This window comes from Artemia franciscana, chromosome 6 (genome assembly GCF_032884065.1).
Source record: "Artemia franciscana chromosome 6, ASM3288406v1, whole genome shotgun sequence".
Taxonomy (NCBI): domain Eukaryota; kingdom Metazoa; phylum Arthropoda; class Branchiopoda; order Anostraca; family Artemiidae; genus Artemia; species Artemia franciscana.
Window position 1 is genome coordinate 32,699,963 of NC_088868.1, and position 16,261 is coordinate 32,716,223.

Here is a 16,261-nt window from a genome sequence, read left to right on the forward strand (position 1 = left end):
TGTGGATGCTTGACTTAAAAAAGCCTAACTTAGTTTTGACACTACCTACCATTTGCATGTGAATTCAATTGGAATCCAACTTTCAAAGCACTGATTTCTAGAAACTTAATTAACATTTAGGAAATGATAAAGCAGGAAAATCGGTTTTTATTAAGCAAATGGGGAATATCTATGGTAGAGGATTCTCTATGAAAGACAGAACGCGTTTGAAAAGGTAATAAACAACATGTTACCCCGTCTTTACTTTTCTCCATTTAGATTAGATTTTATCTATGTACATCTGTAGACAATATTATCTATAGATTTTTTCTATCAATAACCTATTCATAGACTTAACTAAAATATTATAGATAACATATATAGTATATATATATATATATATATATATATATATATATATATATATATATATATATATATATATATATATATATATAAATGAGTTATTTGTTTGTGTGTCTGTCGACTGACGTCATGTTTGTGTGTCGACTGATGTCATTATAGGGATTGAGCTGTATGTCGTCATGAAGTTGTTTGTCGACTGATGAAATTACAGACCGGGACACCGGGACACAAATGACGACCGGGACACAGGGAATATAAATGACGACCGGGACACTCAAAGAGAAAAAACCACAGCGGGGACGCTGGGGGCACAGGGGGGATATGTAAATGACGACCGGGACACAGGGAATATTCGAAGAGAAATTACAGACCGGGACACCGAGACACAAACGACGACCGGGACACAGGAAATATAAATGACGACCGGGACACAGGGACACAACTACAATGGGGACGCCGGGGGCACAGGGGGATATATAAATAACTACAGGGACACAGGAAATGTTCGATTAGCAATCACCATCAACAAAGTTCAAGGGCAATCATTAGAATAATGAGGTATAGATCTGAATACGGATTGTTTTTCCTATAGACAATTATATGTTGCTTGTTCAAGAGTCGGTAAACCTGACAATCTATTTATATGCACAGACAGTGGGACACAGGGACACAACTACAATGGCGCATAACTAATATGGCGCGTAACGACTTACGTGCGCGGGGGGTGCTTGGGGTGTTCGAAGCGCCTCCCCAACAGTTAGTATATATATATATATATATATATATATATATATATATATATATATATATATATATATATATATATATATATATATATATATATATATATATATATATATATATATATATATATATATATATATATATATATATATATATATATATATATATATATATATATATATATATATATATATATATATATATATATATATATATATATATATATATATATATATATATATATATATTATATTTATTTATATTTATATTTATATTTATATTTTTATATATATATATATATATATATATATATATATATATATATATATATATATATATATATATATATATATATATATATATATATATATATATATATATATATGCTACAGCATATACTGCAGTACCATGTGACCTGAGGTCAACACAGAAAACACGAAATCATCCTCCATTCAAATCTATTTAAAACCTTCCTCTTTACATCCTCCCAAAGAAGTTCCGATTTCCCTTAAATCCTTCCTTACGACCTTTTCCCCTCTCCATCAGGAAATAACGTGCTTTTTATTTGACCAAATTTGGTAACCTGTCATCATTCGTAGAACATGTCCAAGTAATCTCAACATTTCTCTCATAATAGCCCTAGAAAGTGGGATAGAACCACGTTCTCGTACAGCTTGCTGTTTGACATACGGTCAGTCAGTCGGGTACAAAAAACAATACGTAGACAATGCCTCTAGAAAACATTTAATAAAAACCTCCTCTGTCATTCGGAGCGCTCACTTCTCGGAGCCATACTTGACCACTGTCATCCCCGTATCTTCCAATTTTCTAATCCTGGTTGGCAGACTTGTCATCTCCTTCCTCCAGACTTTTTCCAACTTGCATCAAAATATATTATGTTACGTTCCTATCATCCTGGCTATCCATTTTAATAGCCTAGTATTTTGTTTCAATTAACAATTGAATGTCCAATCTAACTTTAAATACATTAATTTCTAAAATCTTAATTTTAAATTTCAGGAACTGGTGAAGCTGGAAAATCGACTTTTATTAAACAGATGAGGATTATCCATGGTACAGGGTTCTCTGTCGAAGACAGGCTGAGTCACAAAAATTTAATATACCAAAATGTAATTTCATCTATACAGTGTCTTATTGGAGCAATGGAAAAGCTAAATTTATATTATGCTGTTGAATCTAATAAGGTATGAATTCTCAATGTGTTATTTGGGAGGAAACTGGTACTGGATGATGGAAACTGGTGCTGGACTGGTGGTCAAAAATTATTGGAAAACAATATTAGAAAACTCAATGCATAAAGCTAGAAGGTGTAACCAACAAATATTACATATGCCTCAGTAGAAATGTGAAAAGAAGTTTTTTGGAACTCTAGTCACGTGGATCTGAGCACAAAAATATTAAAACATAACTATACCTGTTGACCAGGTATAGTTTTATTGTATCACCCTACTTAATAACTAAATTTATGACAATATATTTCAAATCAGTGGCTTCAAGTAAAAAAAAGAAGAAGGGATGGGGGTTAATACCTTTTTTGAAAACTAGGGTATAAAATTTTCAGTTTTTCCTTATTTAAATGAATATACTAAAAAAGACATTTTGCAATGAGAATACCCCCCATAAAAAGTTATTTTTTAAGATATATTAGAGAACTTGATACAATACTTCCAAAAGTGGTTTATAAATTGTAGAGTAACATAAAGTTAGAATGTGTAACCGACAAGCACCACATATTTCTAACTCAGAATGAGAAAGAAGTTGTTTTTAACTGATGTGCTGAATCTGAAGGGTGTTCCTCCCCTTTTTCGAAAATCAGGCAAATTTTCTGAGACTTGTAGCCTTTGATGTGTAAAAATCAACTTAATGAATCTTATACATTTGGAATCAAGATAATAAACTAATTCCTTTGTATATCATTTGATATCAAAATTCTGGTTTTTAGAGTTTCGGCTATTATTGAGCCATGCTGTTCCTTACTTGCAGTTCGTTACCACGGACTGTTTGATTTCACCTAATTTTAATGCAGATTCATACGCTATGGCAGTTTAATGGGTGCTATAAAGTGTGTCAACTGAGTTATTAAAAGACAGATTTCACTGTATATAGTATAGACCATGGACTAGTAACCCCTGGCCAATGGGCCGCGTCCGATCCGCGAGGCGCCTTGTTGCGGCCCGCGAGATCCTCTCCGCATTGCACCTGACATACTATACTACACATCATACCATTAGACAACGGAGCAAAAGGCGGGGCCATGTAACATTCTCGAAAAAAATCGTAAGCACTATCTAGCATAGTTAGTTGAATGCTCAACCATCAAGAGCAAATACTTCGGTATGTTACAAATTTTGTTTTGAGTAAGCCTACCTCAAAGGGAATTTACCCCAAATTTTTTTTTTTTTTTTTTGCCTCTTTTTAATTCAGTGAAATTTAGTGCTTGTGGTAACAAATGGAAGCCAAATTATCTGGTCACGTTATGTTGTCATCTTGTGGCAAAATACTCAGAAGAGAAAAAAATAACGCTTTATTATTAGAAGAAAAATTATTACAAGATACTTAAAAATTACAAGATACTTCTTCGAAGCGAAATGTATAGGAGGTGAATGGGAAGCCAATTGCTCAAAAATAAAATCCAGCCCTTTATTGGCTGTATTTTCGAATACCCCTTGGAATGCTTTCTTAGTAAAGCCAAGACAGATAGTCTCAGTGAAAGGCAAAGCTGGTATAACCCTTTTGCAGAATTGTATAAAAATGATGTCATTTCACTTGTTGATAGAATCCTGTCAAATTTCTTGCATGCAATCTTCTATTTAGGTGGTTCTTAGTTGCTGGTGAATTGATCCAATTTGAACTATTATTACGCCTGGGACTGAGACTCAGAGAGCCGTGCAAACGGGAAGTTTTTGCCAAGTCGTAGTCAGAGTCGCGACTACGACTACGACTAAGCCCCGTGTAAATTGGCCACTAAGGGTAATTTTCATCAAAAGGGGTCAGGTATAACCAGGTTGTGATAGAACGACAGGAAATACATAGGAGGATAGGAAAGCCTCAGGAACAGAGTAAGGTATTAAATTTGGACTTTCAGAGAAACTAGAGGGGGAGTAAAGCTAAACCAACAGGCACAATACATATCCAGATTGTGAAAAAGATTTATGTGCAATATCCTAGGGAAAAAGTGGGGTACACTGAAACTTTCAGAGTATATTATTGGAGATGTTGAACTAAATTAAAAGACTTTATGTTCATCTAAATTTGTCATAAGGGCACATTACAAAATCTTAGGAACGGACAAAGGTATTCAGTTATAAGTTCAGGACCTGTTGTGGGGGTTTTTAACTAAACATGGATGTTAAAATGGCATATCTGCAATATACCTGGGATGGCTAAGGGTATTAAGGTGAAACTATTAGGGGATATTGCAGTGTATATTGAATAAAATTAAAATGTACTCTATGCATGAAGGTGGTCAAAAGGGCATATGAACAAAATCTGAGGGACAGCTGAAAGCAATAAATTACACCTTTAAGGACTAATGCAACTACTACTTCCGCAATTAGTACTCCTGCTATTGTAACTTTTTCAAGCTGTGACTGCTTTTAGCTGTTTGAATTTGTGACTACTTGCAACTGCAAACACTTTTGAATGTTACAGATTGCGACTGAAACGCCAACTACTTGTAACTGCAATTGCCAGTGAATGTGACTGTGACTGCTTCAACTACTTTGCTATAGCGAACAACAAGACGATCCCCCAGAACTAAATTAATGCCAAAAAGGCAGGGATATACTGGCTGGTAGGCTTCGTAAAAAAATATAGACATAGGCCTATATTTCATCTTATATATTTTATCTTTTTTATTGAAGTTAAAGAAAAAGTTTTGTTTAATCTGTCAAAAGAGTATTTCAGTAGTAAAGGAATAAAGTTGAGGCGACATTATGATACTGAGCACAAAACTAAATTTGACAGTCTTGGAGGTGAGTCTCGAAAAACAAAATCATCAACTTAAAACCGACACTAAAAAATCAGCAGAAAAATCTTTAAAGTTGCAACCGACAAAAGAAAATCAGCTGTACGTGTCAGCTACAAAGTGAAGGAAATAATAGCAAAGCATGGTCACCCGTTTACCAACAGTGTCCTTGTCAAAGACTGTGCCTTAGCTAATTACGGAAGAAGTGTACACGGAACAGAAAAACATTGGAAAATACTAAATCTTCTGCTACAACTTGCACCCGCTAAACTGAAGCCTCGGGTGCTAACTTGTCTGAACAATTTTAGGATAAAGCGCAGTCTTTTACGTACCCTTCTCTTACGATGAACGAAAGTACGGACGTGGGGGGTACGGCGCAATTCCTAATGTTTGTACAAGGGATTGATGAAAGCTTTCTTGTATACGAGGAGCAATTGAAAATATTCTGTCTTAAGAGAACTACAAAGGGTAGGATTTATTCCACCGCTTGGAACAAGCTATAGTTGCATGCGATTTGAGCTGGGATAAATTAATCAGCCTCACCATGAACGGGGGACAAAATGAAAGGTCATAATAAAGGTGTTGTTGAAAGAGTCAACAACAAACCTCTCGAGTCTGGATGTGAAGTTCCCTATATATTCCACAGTATTTTCCATCAAGAAACATTGTGTTGCAAGGTTTTATCGTGGAAAAGTGTGATTTAGACTGTTATATCTAATCTACTATTAATTTCATAAGAAAACTCGGCTTACTCATGGCCAGTTTAAAAAGTTTTCTGAAGATAACAACAAAAGTCTCACTGATTATATTAACTACAATAAATGCCATAGAAATAAACATTAATTTTTAAACCTAAAATATTTGTATATAAATATTGTAGATATACTCTAATCATTATGGGTAAACCTACAATTCTACAATACTACATTACAATGTAATGACTTGGGACCTAGGTGCGGCCCTCATAGTACCCCGAAGTAAAATGTTGGCCCTTTTATAACAAAAGGATATCGACCCATTGTATAGACTCGTCAAGAACTAGATAGCTTAAAAAAAAGTAAGTGTACGCGTGAGAAGCTTGCAGATAGCAACCGGAGAACCAAATGACCTAGAAACTTCATCTTCAGATATATCCTCTCAAATCCCTCTTCGACTCCAAACCACCCAAGGACGTTTCCCTGTGAACATCGCTGCCCAAGATAGCATTAATTAGGCTACTAGGAACGTTCTGGCGCTGAGCCAGATTCTATGCTTTTTTCAAAAATAAATTAGTCAAAGACCAAAATACTGCCTGTGGACAAGCATCTTCCAGCACCCTGACATCATAGAAGTGTGTGGCCAGAATGTTAAGACAGTCAAGCAGTTCACCTAACTTGATTCAATTGTCTGCTCAAATCTTGGAAGCCCTACCGTCCTTTTAATTGCCACCGTTGTTTGAGCCGTTTGAGTCTCGCTCGCTGCGTTGATACGGTCATCTACTTTAATGCCCACTCAAATACCCACCCGACATATCTTTGACTTCAATCCAACTGCAAACGGCTTGAAACGCCCCAGAGGTAGACCACTCACGAGATGGGCGGACATCACCGGTGGTGACTCACTACCAGGAACAACAACTCCAAAGAAAGATCCAAACCTCACCCAGGACAGAACAGTCTGGAGGCGATTAAAGGCGCTGACCCTTGGCTTCCTCTACGCTACCGATGCTGCCGGACAAGAGCTTTGAGAAAGTTAAGTAAGTAAGTGGTTTCGCTTGACCGTAAAATTAACAAGCAAAATTAACTGTTAAATTGGACAACGGTTTTTTCTGTAAAAAAATCAAACATCGAAAATATTTTGATTTGAAAGAAAACTACTCCTCAAAGAATAGCTACATTTTCTTAAGCGGACTGGTGTATTATCGCTTAGGATTTGTTTTAGGAATGTTCGCTTTTTCTGCACCCGTTACTACCAGAAAACGCATAACCGTCTATAAAAACCTCTTTTTTTCAAGATTGAATTCCTTAGTTTTCTTAATTTTCACTGTACTTTGTATTTTAAGGTAATTAAGTAAAAAGTGGCAGCATCAATTCAGTTGAGACAAACTCAATTGATTACGATTTTCCTCAAATTCATTCTGTTCATACTTTCTTCTTAAACCTCAAATGGAGGCTCTGTCCTCTTTAAGTTCTCCTCTTACAATAATTTCCTATGCCATCCTCGGACATCTCATATTCGTTTTACCCCAGTTGGAGTGCCAAACACGTTTTTCGGTGTGCTACCGCGGCTTCTACAATCTGAATCTTAATACTAACACCTTCATTATTAGAACTTGATCACTTCTTTATATTTTTTTTCTTTACGAACATAATTCATCATAGATATTTTTTTTCATTTTTTCCCTTTCATTTTGTATTTTTTCATTTTTTTCATGCATCCTAGTTTTGAATAATTTTGTAGACCACACTGCTTTTCCATTTATAGAATTGAAGCGAGAAAAAAACGGGTAAAATTTGAATAAAACAGTGGAAACAAAACAAACAAAAAAACAACAATATTTCGATTCTCCATCCAGGAGCCGTTATCAATGGGGAAAAAATTCATTTTATATTAAATTAAACACAGCAAATAAAGAACAGACAAACAAAAAAAAAAACAAATAAAATCCACATCTGAATAACTTCCAAAAGGTTACTAAGATGTGAGTTCCTTTTATATATTTATTTATTTATGGTTTTTCTTTTTTTGGTATTTTTTTTTCTTTTTATTTATATATTGTCTTTGATTTAATTTAACTTCAATTTTTTCCGTAAATAAAGGCTTCCAGACGTGGAGTCGAAACGTTCAGATTTTTATCAATTTTTGTTGTTGTTTTTTTCGGTTTCCACTGGTTTTTTTTTCAAATTACACCCGTTTTTCTCTCTTAAAATCTCATCTAAGTTTAACTCCATAGACAGTTTTATCCGGGAATTTTGTTTGCACAGCTGATGGTTTTATAGACAGTCCCTCAAATAGTTACCTAACGGTATCTTCTTACAACTCATCAAGAAAATGTATTTTTCTTCTTTAGCTTTTCATAGCACCTATGCTTGAAGATCATAGTTCAGAATAGTCATTACCGTGGCTATATTACAATCATATTCTTTGTTCTAAAAGTCATTCCCCAGTGCTTATATAAATTACAAAAGGAATTCCCTCTGCCTTTGCAATTCTATTAATATTATATTGTCAGAAACCCCATTCTTAAAAGTTTAAAACGATCCAAATTGCGAATTATAAGGGTTACCATGCACATTTTCAAAAGAGGAATTATATTCTTCTAGAATATCCGTATTCCAAAGTGTACAAATTTAAGTATATAGGTCAGTAGTTCCCAGCCAATTTTTGGCCAAGCCCCACCTAGTCGTTTCCAAAATCTTTATGCCCCTCGTGATTTTTGAATTTTTATTGTTTATGGTATTACATGTTTCCACCTGAATGAAGTTTAAAAGGCCACAGTGGTGCCAATTAGGCGTGGAGGTAGAAGGGGTACACGCCCCCTAGAACTAATAAAAATACTTTGTTACTTCTATTTAAAAGCTCTTTTGTATTTTAGCTTTTTGCTATATTGAACTAGCGAGACCGACTGACTGGTCGCTTATGTTGTTCATCAGTTATTGTTATATTGTTCATCAAACAATGTTGTTATATTGTTTTTCAGAGCCATTAAATAGCACTGTAACTTTCCTTACTGATACTTTTTACAATTAATTTTCAATGAGTTTGTTCTGAAATGTTACTTCTGTCCTCGTCGTGGAGAATCCTAAATACCAATAGTAGACAACCTAGTCTTGAAGCATGTAAAACTAGTCCTCTTCACTGTTTTACCCGCTATCGTGATCAAGACTACCACCTATAGGACGAAAATGCTATTTAAGCACCATTCCATCATGTGTGGCACTGTAGCACGTGTCACGCTGAATGACTAACAATTAACATTTTCTTGCTACAGTTTTTTCTTTTTTCGTGGACGAAATAATGAGGATTTCGAAAAAAGGGCAGAGGAATTAACAAAAAGTGCGTACTACCTTTTTCTTGTATTTGCTTCTAAAGATTGGCATAACCAAGACTGGCTTTTGCCGCGTTCGTTTTGAAAGATTAACGCTATTTTTGAAATAACCAGACATAAAAATGAGAAATGACAAAAAAATAGTCCAAATACACTTAAATAGACCATGCGAGTGTCGACACACGAAACACTTTTTTATTGTAGCACCAAATATCGTCGCACAGTACGCAAATCTGGGCAATTTTAACACTTTAAGAACTGTCCGTGATGGCAACCCTGGTCATGATCTCTGACATAGGTCCAGTCAAAAACTAGGCTTCAGCTCTTCAGTTTGTCTTTTTTGTTGTGAATCCGTAATCAAACAATGAGTAAGAAGCGACAACAAACTTTGGACTTCTTTGCGGTGAAAATGCGGAAAAGAAATGAAGAAACTTCAATAAAAATAACTGGCAATAATGTCAGTGCTCAGAGTTTTGCGTTACTGGACATTATTTCCCCGATACTGGACATTATGGACAGTTACTGGACATGTCCAATACTGGACATGTAATAATCTTTTAGAAATAAGCAGAACGGTCCAGACAAACATGAAAGAGTGACCTGCATCTTGAAATCCATTACAGGTTCCAGTAGCAGTCGAGAATCTCTCTCAATCTCTAAGAACCGTCCCAACCGACCAGTTCAACCTATTCTTGAAAGATAGCCAACTTGCACTTCTAAGTGAAGGAAAATTCAATGCGTATTACTTTAAGAGTTGCGCATGGATTGAAAACTCATAAGACTTAGATTCAACGTTTTGTTTTGCTTACTGCGTTTATACAGTGGGGCTCCAAGGGCCACGGAACTTCTGGAAAAGTTACGGAACGTCCCGAACGTTCCGGAAAAGTCCCGAAAGCGGAACTCCTGCTTTCAGCAGAACATGATTATGAAAGTGTAAAGACAGTTCTGGTCTATTGGAGCAACAAGGTGGTAGTAAAAGATATAGGAATTGTGTGTCAGCATGTGCGGAATTTAAGATAATTAGCACTGATTCTTCCACATTTGTAGTAAATGTATTAATTCGGTCCAGATATCAAGTGTTTCAAAAAGAATTGGCCACCAGAATCTCTCTTAAGGGGGTCAAGACGAATCAGAAACATCTTCAAACCGTGGTAATTTCATTGAACTGATGGAGGGAATATCTAAAGGTGACGAAAAGCTGAAGGCCGAGTAACACTACCAATATGGTCGCTATTGAGTCATCGGTACCAAAACGACGCCGTTACACTGATAGGAAATGCCTTGCTGCAAGACTTTATTTCAGAAGTAAAATCATCAAATTACTACGTTATTTTTGTTGACAAGACAAAATATGTTTCTAGAAAAGAACGAATAGCGATCCCACTAAGGTGCATATTAAATGAGAAAGTAGTGGAGTGCCTAATCAGGTGACTAATCATCTGCTATCACATGCAAATATTAGACAGCGAAAGCTTATTCACCTTGAATTTTGAAACTATAAAAAAGTTTTTTGTAGATTTGATGTTATGTTCCCAATGCTATGACGGCGTATTTGTTATGAGTGGGAAATCTAATGGTGTTCAGGGAAAGCTTAGGGGGTTGACATCTCATGCAGTTTTTTTTTCCTTTCTTTTTTTTACACTCTCACGCCAACAGATTACACTTGGTTGTGACTGATTGCCTGAAAACCATCAGTGAGCTTAATAAATTTTTCTCTTTGGTACGTATTTAAATCATGCAGCAACGCTTGACATGAACTATTTGCGGAATTCCATTGTATTAACAGGCAAAAAGTCTTGAAGCTCCAGAGTGCCATCCAAACTCACTGATTTTATGCATGCTGCTCTATCGTTATTGAACTGGCCGCAGTCTTTAATAGTTCTGACGGCGAAGCAACGTGTGAAGCAAAAAGACTACTGGAAAAAATCAACTCGGCCTCTTGTGTCTCAACTTTACATATAATGGAAAAAATGGTAATCCTTGTAACTCAAACAGCTTGTGGTAACGAACTGTAGTAAGGAGCGTCCCGGCTCAATAGTAAACGAAACTCTAAAAAACAGAATTTTGATGCTAAAATATACTACTACTACTACTACTAATAACTCACTGCAGCACCAAGCCGCCTGAGGCCAACACAGCTACGCACGCTCCTCCTCCAACCTAATCTATTTAAAGCCTCCCTCTTTACACCCTCCCAGGAAGTTCCCATTTCCTTTAAATCCTTATTTATGACATCCTCCCAACCCAGACAAGGACGACCTGCTTTCCTTGAAGCCCCAGACGGTTGGCCAAAAAGGACAATCTTCGGTAATCTGGCATCCTTCATCCGTAGAACGTGGCCTAACCATCTCAACCTTTCTTTCATTATAGCCCCAGAAAGTGTGATTGAACCACACTTTTCGTACAACCTACTGTTTGAAATACGGTCAGTCAGCCGGGTACCCAGAACAGTCCGTAGGCAATTTCTCTGGAAAACATCTAGTAAATTTTCATCTGCTTTTCGGAGTGACCATGCTTCAGAGCCATATTTGACCACTGTCATCACTGTAGCTTCCAATATTCTAATCTTGGTTTGTAGGCTTATCTTTCTATTCTTCCAAACTTTTTTTAACTGTGAAAAAACACCCTGAGTTTTAGCTATTCTACTTTTAATATCTTCACTGCTCCCACCATCTTTACTAATAATACTACCAAGGTAACTGAAGCTCCCAACCTGATCAATCTTTTCGTTACCTAAGGTCACCTGTTCATCTTCACTTATTCCTAGCCTTAGTGACTTAGTCTTCTTAACATTAATTTTCAAGCCTATTTTAGCACCCTGAACTCGTAAAACCTCTAAAAATTCATTCATTTTGCTCACACTTTCATCTAATATGCTTAAATCATCAGCATAATCTAAGTCCAGGAGCGTTCTTCCTCCCCATTTGATTCCTTGGTCTCCAATTGCCTTTCCTGTGCTCCTTAAGACGAAGTCCATCAAAATGATCCATATAAAGGGGGATAGAACACAACCCTGCTTAACTCCTGATTTAATACAAAACCAGTTGCTAACCTCATTTCCTACCTTAACCGCAGCAGTATTATTCTCGTACATAGCGCAAATCACTTTAATGTATTTTTCTGGTATACCATATAACGATAAGACCTTTGTTAACGCTGTTCTATCAACAGAATCGAAAGCTTGCTCATAATCGATAAAACTAAGGACCAAAGGTGTTTGACAACGAAGGGACTTCTCAATTATTAACCTAAGAGTGAAAACATGGTCGACACATCCTCTACCTTTTCTAAAACCGCATTGTTCTTCCCTTAAAACTTTGTCTACAGCATGTCTCAGTCTAAAAAAGTTAATGCTTTAAAGCATAGTAATCTGAAGGGTGCACAACCTGCCCATGATCCACTAGCATATTGTACATCATATATACATCAAAAGAATCGGATTTTCATGCTGATTTTAAAGATACAAGTTTCATCAACTTTAGTCATTGTCATCAAAAGTTACGAGCCTAAGAAAACCTGCCTTATTTTGGAAAATAGGGGGAAATACCCCGTAAAAGTCATAGAATCTTAAGGAAAATCACACCTTCGCATTCGGTGTATCAGAGAACCATTTAGGAAAAATTTCAAGCTCCTATCAACAAAAACGTGGAATTTCGTATTTTTTGCCGGAAGACAAATCACGGGTGCGTGTTTATTTGTTTGTTTGTTTTTTTGTTGTTTTTTTTCCAGGTGTCATCGTATCGACCAAGTGGTCCTAGAATGTCTCAAGAGGGCTCATTCTAAAGGAAATGAAAAAAATTGGAGGGCACCTAGGCCCCCTCCCACGCTCATTTTTCTCCGAAGTCAACAGATCAAAATTTTGAGATAGCCATTTTGTTCCGTATAGTCGAAAACCATAATAACTATGTCTTTGGGAATGACTTACTCCCCGACAGTCCCTGGGGGAGGGGCTGCAAGTTACAAACTTAGACTAGTGTTTACATATAATAATCGTTATTGGGAAGTGTAGAGACGTTTTCAGGGGGATTTTTTTGGTTTTTGGGGTGGGGCTGAGGGGAGGAGGCTATGTGGGTAAATCTTTCCTTGGAGAAATATGTCATGGAGGAAGAGAAATTCAATGACAAGGGCGCAGGATTTTCTAAAACTACTATAAAAAAACAATGAAAAAATAAACATGAAAAAGTTTTTTCAACTAAGGAGAAAGTAAGGAGTAGCATTGAAGCTTAAAACGAACAGAGATTATTACGCATATGAGGGGCTCTAAATATACTTTAGCATAAATAGCGAGGTATTTAGGGGGAGATAAATACCTCGCTTTTTATGCTAAAGTATTTTTAGTAATTTCAACTATTTACTCTACGGCCTTTCTGATTCAGGGGTCATCCTTAAAGAATTGAGACAAAACTTACGATTTAGTGTAAAGAGCGAGGCATTAACGAGGGTACAAACCCCCTTATATACATAATAAAAATATAATAATATAAAAGTTTGTTACGTAAGTAAATTCTTAAGTTACGTATATTTTTACTAATAAAAACGTTAGTTAAAAATTAGAAGTTATAGTTGCCTTTTTATGTAACCGAAAAATTGGAGGGCAACTAGGCCTCCTTCCCCATCCTTATTTCTCAAAATCGTCTGATCAAAACTAAGAGAATGCCATTTAGCCAAAATAGGAATTAATATGCAAAATTTCATTGTAATAATCTGTTAATCTGATTCAATACAAAAAATTCAATAAGATTGGACAAGTCCTATGGTGGAGAGCCAAAATCAAACATGCATTAATTCAAAAACGTTCAGAAATTAAATGAAAAAAAATAGTTTTTTAACTGTAAGTAAGGAGCGACATTAAAACTTAAAACGAACAGAAATTACTCCGTATATGAAATGGGTTGTCCCCCTCTTCAACGCCTCGCTCTTTACGCTAAAGCTTTTAGTTGTTTTAAAAAGTAGAATTGTGGCAAAGAGTCAAACTTAAAAATGGATCTACTCCAGGGTATCAACATTTTTTCCGACCTGCCAATCGTCTATTGTCAGTAATGAATTCCGACCCATGCCAGTAATGAATGATTCTTCTCGGCATTAGGGCGTATGGAGGATTTATCTGCCATCGACAATGGGTAATGAAAGACTCAGTAATCTCATGATCGTGGTCGTTGAAAATAGGAGACAATGAATTTGGATAAATTAGTCGATGATCTATCGTCGATTTTGCTGACTATCCCAACAGCAAGGTCGCCACTACCCCCTGTTTCAAGCATGTATGCTTAACCTTGGTCTGTTTTTCGTATTTTCATTAAACATTGGGAAAAAATCCTTGCCCCCCCCCACAATATTTTAGTGAGTTGGCGACACTCAAAGATCCAGCTTGGTATCTTTTTTTGGGGTCTTTCTCTGGGCATATTCTATACTAATGAAAAATATTGTCTGAATAGATTAACTTTTATACAATGTAGATCGTCATTGCAATTTTTAGGAATGTATTTTTTTGTACCTTAAATGAATTTGAATATAATGTCATAAACAAGAAAAAGATCTTTTTAAAATTAATGCTTTAAAGCATAGTAATCTGAAGGGTGCACAACCTGCCCATGATCCAGTAGCACATTGTCATGCCCCACCAGTGGGGCATGTACCCCGATCTAGGAATAATTGCACTAGACCACTTTTAGTCCACAAAACTAATTTGTGATTTGGGTAATAAGTTTTCTTGTTTTTAGTAAAACGCTATTGTAGTACAGGCACAAGGTAACGCAAGTATATTAAATATTCCAGCCTTATTTATTTGTAAGAACCATGCAGGATTTGTAATTTCAAAAAGTTATGTCTAATTTTTGTAAATATCATACTTTTGGCAAACTTATAAAAACTATATACATAAGGTCTTACCGTGGACCGTAAACCCTGGAAAAACTGGAAAATAGTGGACTAAACATGGACTTATCCTATTTTGATAATTTAATGCCACCAAAAGTGTCAGAAACTTTGTCTTAGGAGCTTATAACACTTTTAATTACGTTATTTTCAGGAAAACGCCATTACAATTGAAGCTTTGGATGGTGCGAATATTTTGGATTTTGAGCCTTATGTTGACCACATCCGGAACCTATGGAAAGATCATGGGATTCAAGAGTGTTGTCGAAGAGGAAGCGAGTACCAGTTACCATGCTCTGCAAAATAGTAAGTAACGAAATAAAATAAATAAAAATAAATATAACATAGAAATAAAATAAACATAGTTTACATAACATAGCAAATAATAAACATAATATAAGATTAAATTAACAATAAAATAAACACAACGTAAGAAAATAACATAAAATAAAACAAAAATAGTATTATAGAATAAAAAATAGTAAGTAGGTAAATAAAAGCATTTTGTAAACACATCCCAAACAGAAGTTCCTGGACGAGGGTTTAGAAATCAAAAAACAAGTGTACATGTCATAATTTTCTATGCTCATTAGAAAAATGTTGCTTGTAAAGGATACCCTTCACTCGACACATGTTTGCTTAAGAAAGCAAGAGAATATGATCTATTATTTAACACTCAGAATAGTTACACAGTAAAATCCTTGCTTTCAACTTCCACCCCCACCAAGGATCTATATTACATACTTAGTACAAAGGAACCACTTCAAATCAAAGGAGCTCCAGGGCAAATCCATTCTCTCTCTTTGATCTGAAAGGGAAAAGAAAACACTTTTGGTAAGATCACGTTCAGAAATTACCTACAATGGGTTACCCAATTTCATTACATATCTCTTATTTTCGTATGATCTATCACTCACATAATTCCTTTACAGGCCCCTCCTCTTTCAATAAGAGACCATCAGCGACTTCATAAACTATTTTCCTAAAATTATTCCTTCTATCATGTACATAATCAAATTTGAAACTCTCTAGTTTAGCATTCAACTGTTCCTGGAAATTTTCTCTCAAATTCTCATCCTGGGGTCTACCAGCGTTAAATCTTCGGGAAGGTAGTTATCCTTCCTAATTTCAGCTTTAAATTGACCCTGGATAGTACTAGATTGTGATAGAACAAAATACATCAAAGACACGCGGTTAAACTGTAACGAATTGTTTTTTAGGTTTATTTTTCGCTCTCCTTGCTATAAAATGATCAGTTACCCTTGTTTTATGTTCAACTTATT

At 35.6% G+C, this 16,261-nt stretch overlaps 2 protein-coding genes across 2 annotated transcripts in view; one reads left to right on the forward strand and one right to left on the reverse strand.

The window, feature by feature from the left end:
• The window catches only part of LOC136028546 (uncharacterized oxidoreductase YjmC-like), a 584,142-nt gene that overhangs the window by 293,116 nt on the left and 274,765 nt on the right, over positions 1-16,261 (reverse strand). The gene's annotated exons all lie outside the window — the stretch shown is intronic.
• The window catches only part of LOC136028333 (guanine nucleotide-binding protein subunit alpha-11-like), a gene marked incomplete at its 3' end in the record, with an annotated part of 41,719 nt that overhangs the window by 4,539 nt on the left and 20,919 nt on the right, over positions 1-16,261 (forward strand). The window contains 2 exon segments of the mRNA XM_065706115.1: positions 2,110-2,294; positions 15,133-15,284. Coding sequence (XP_065562187.1) covers positions 2,110-2,294; positions 15,133-15,284 — 337 coding nt within the window.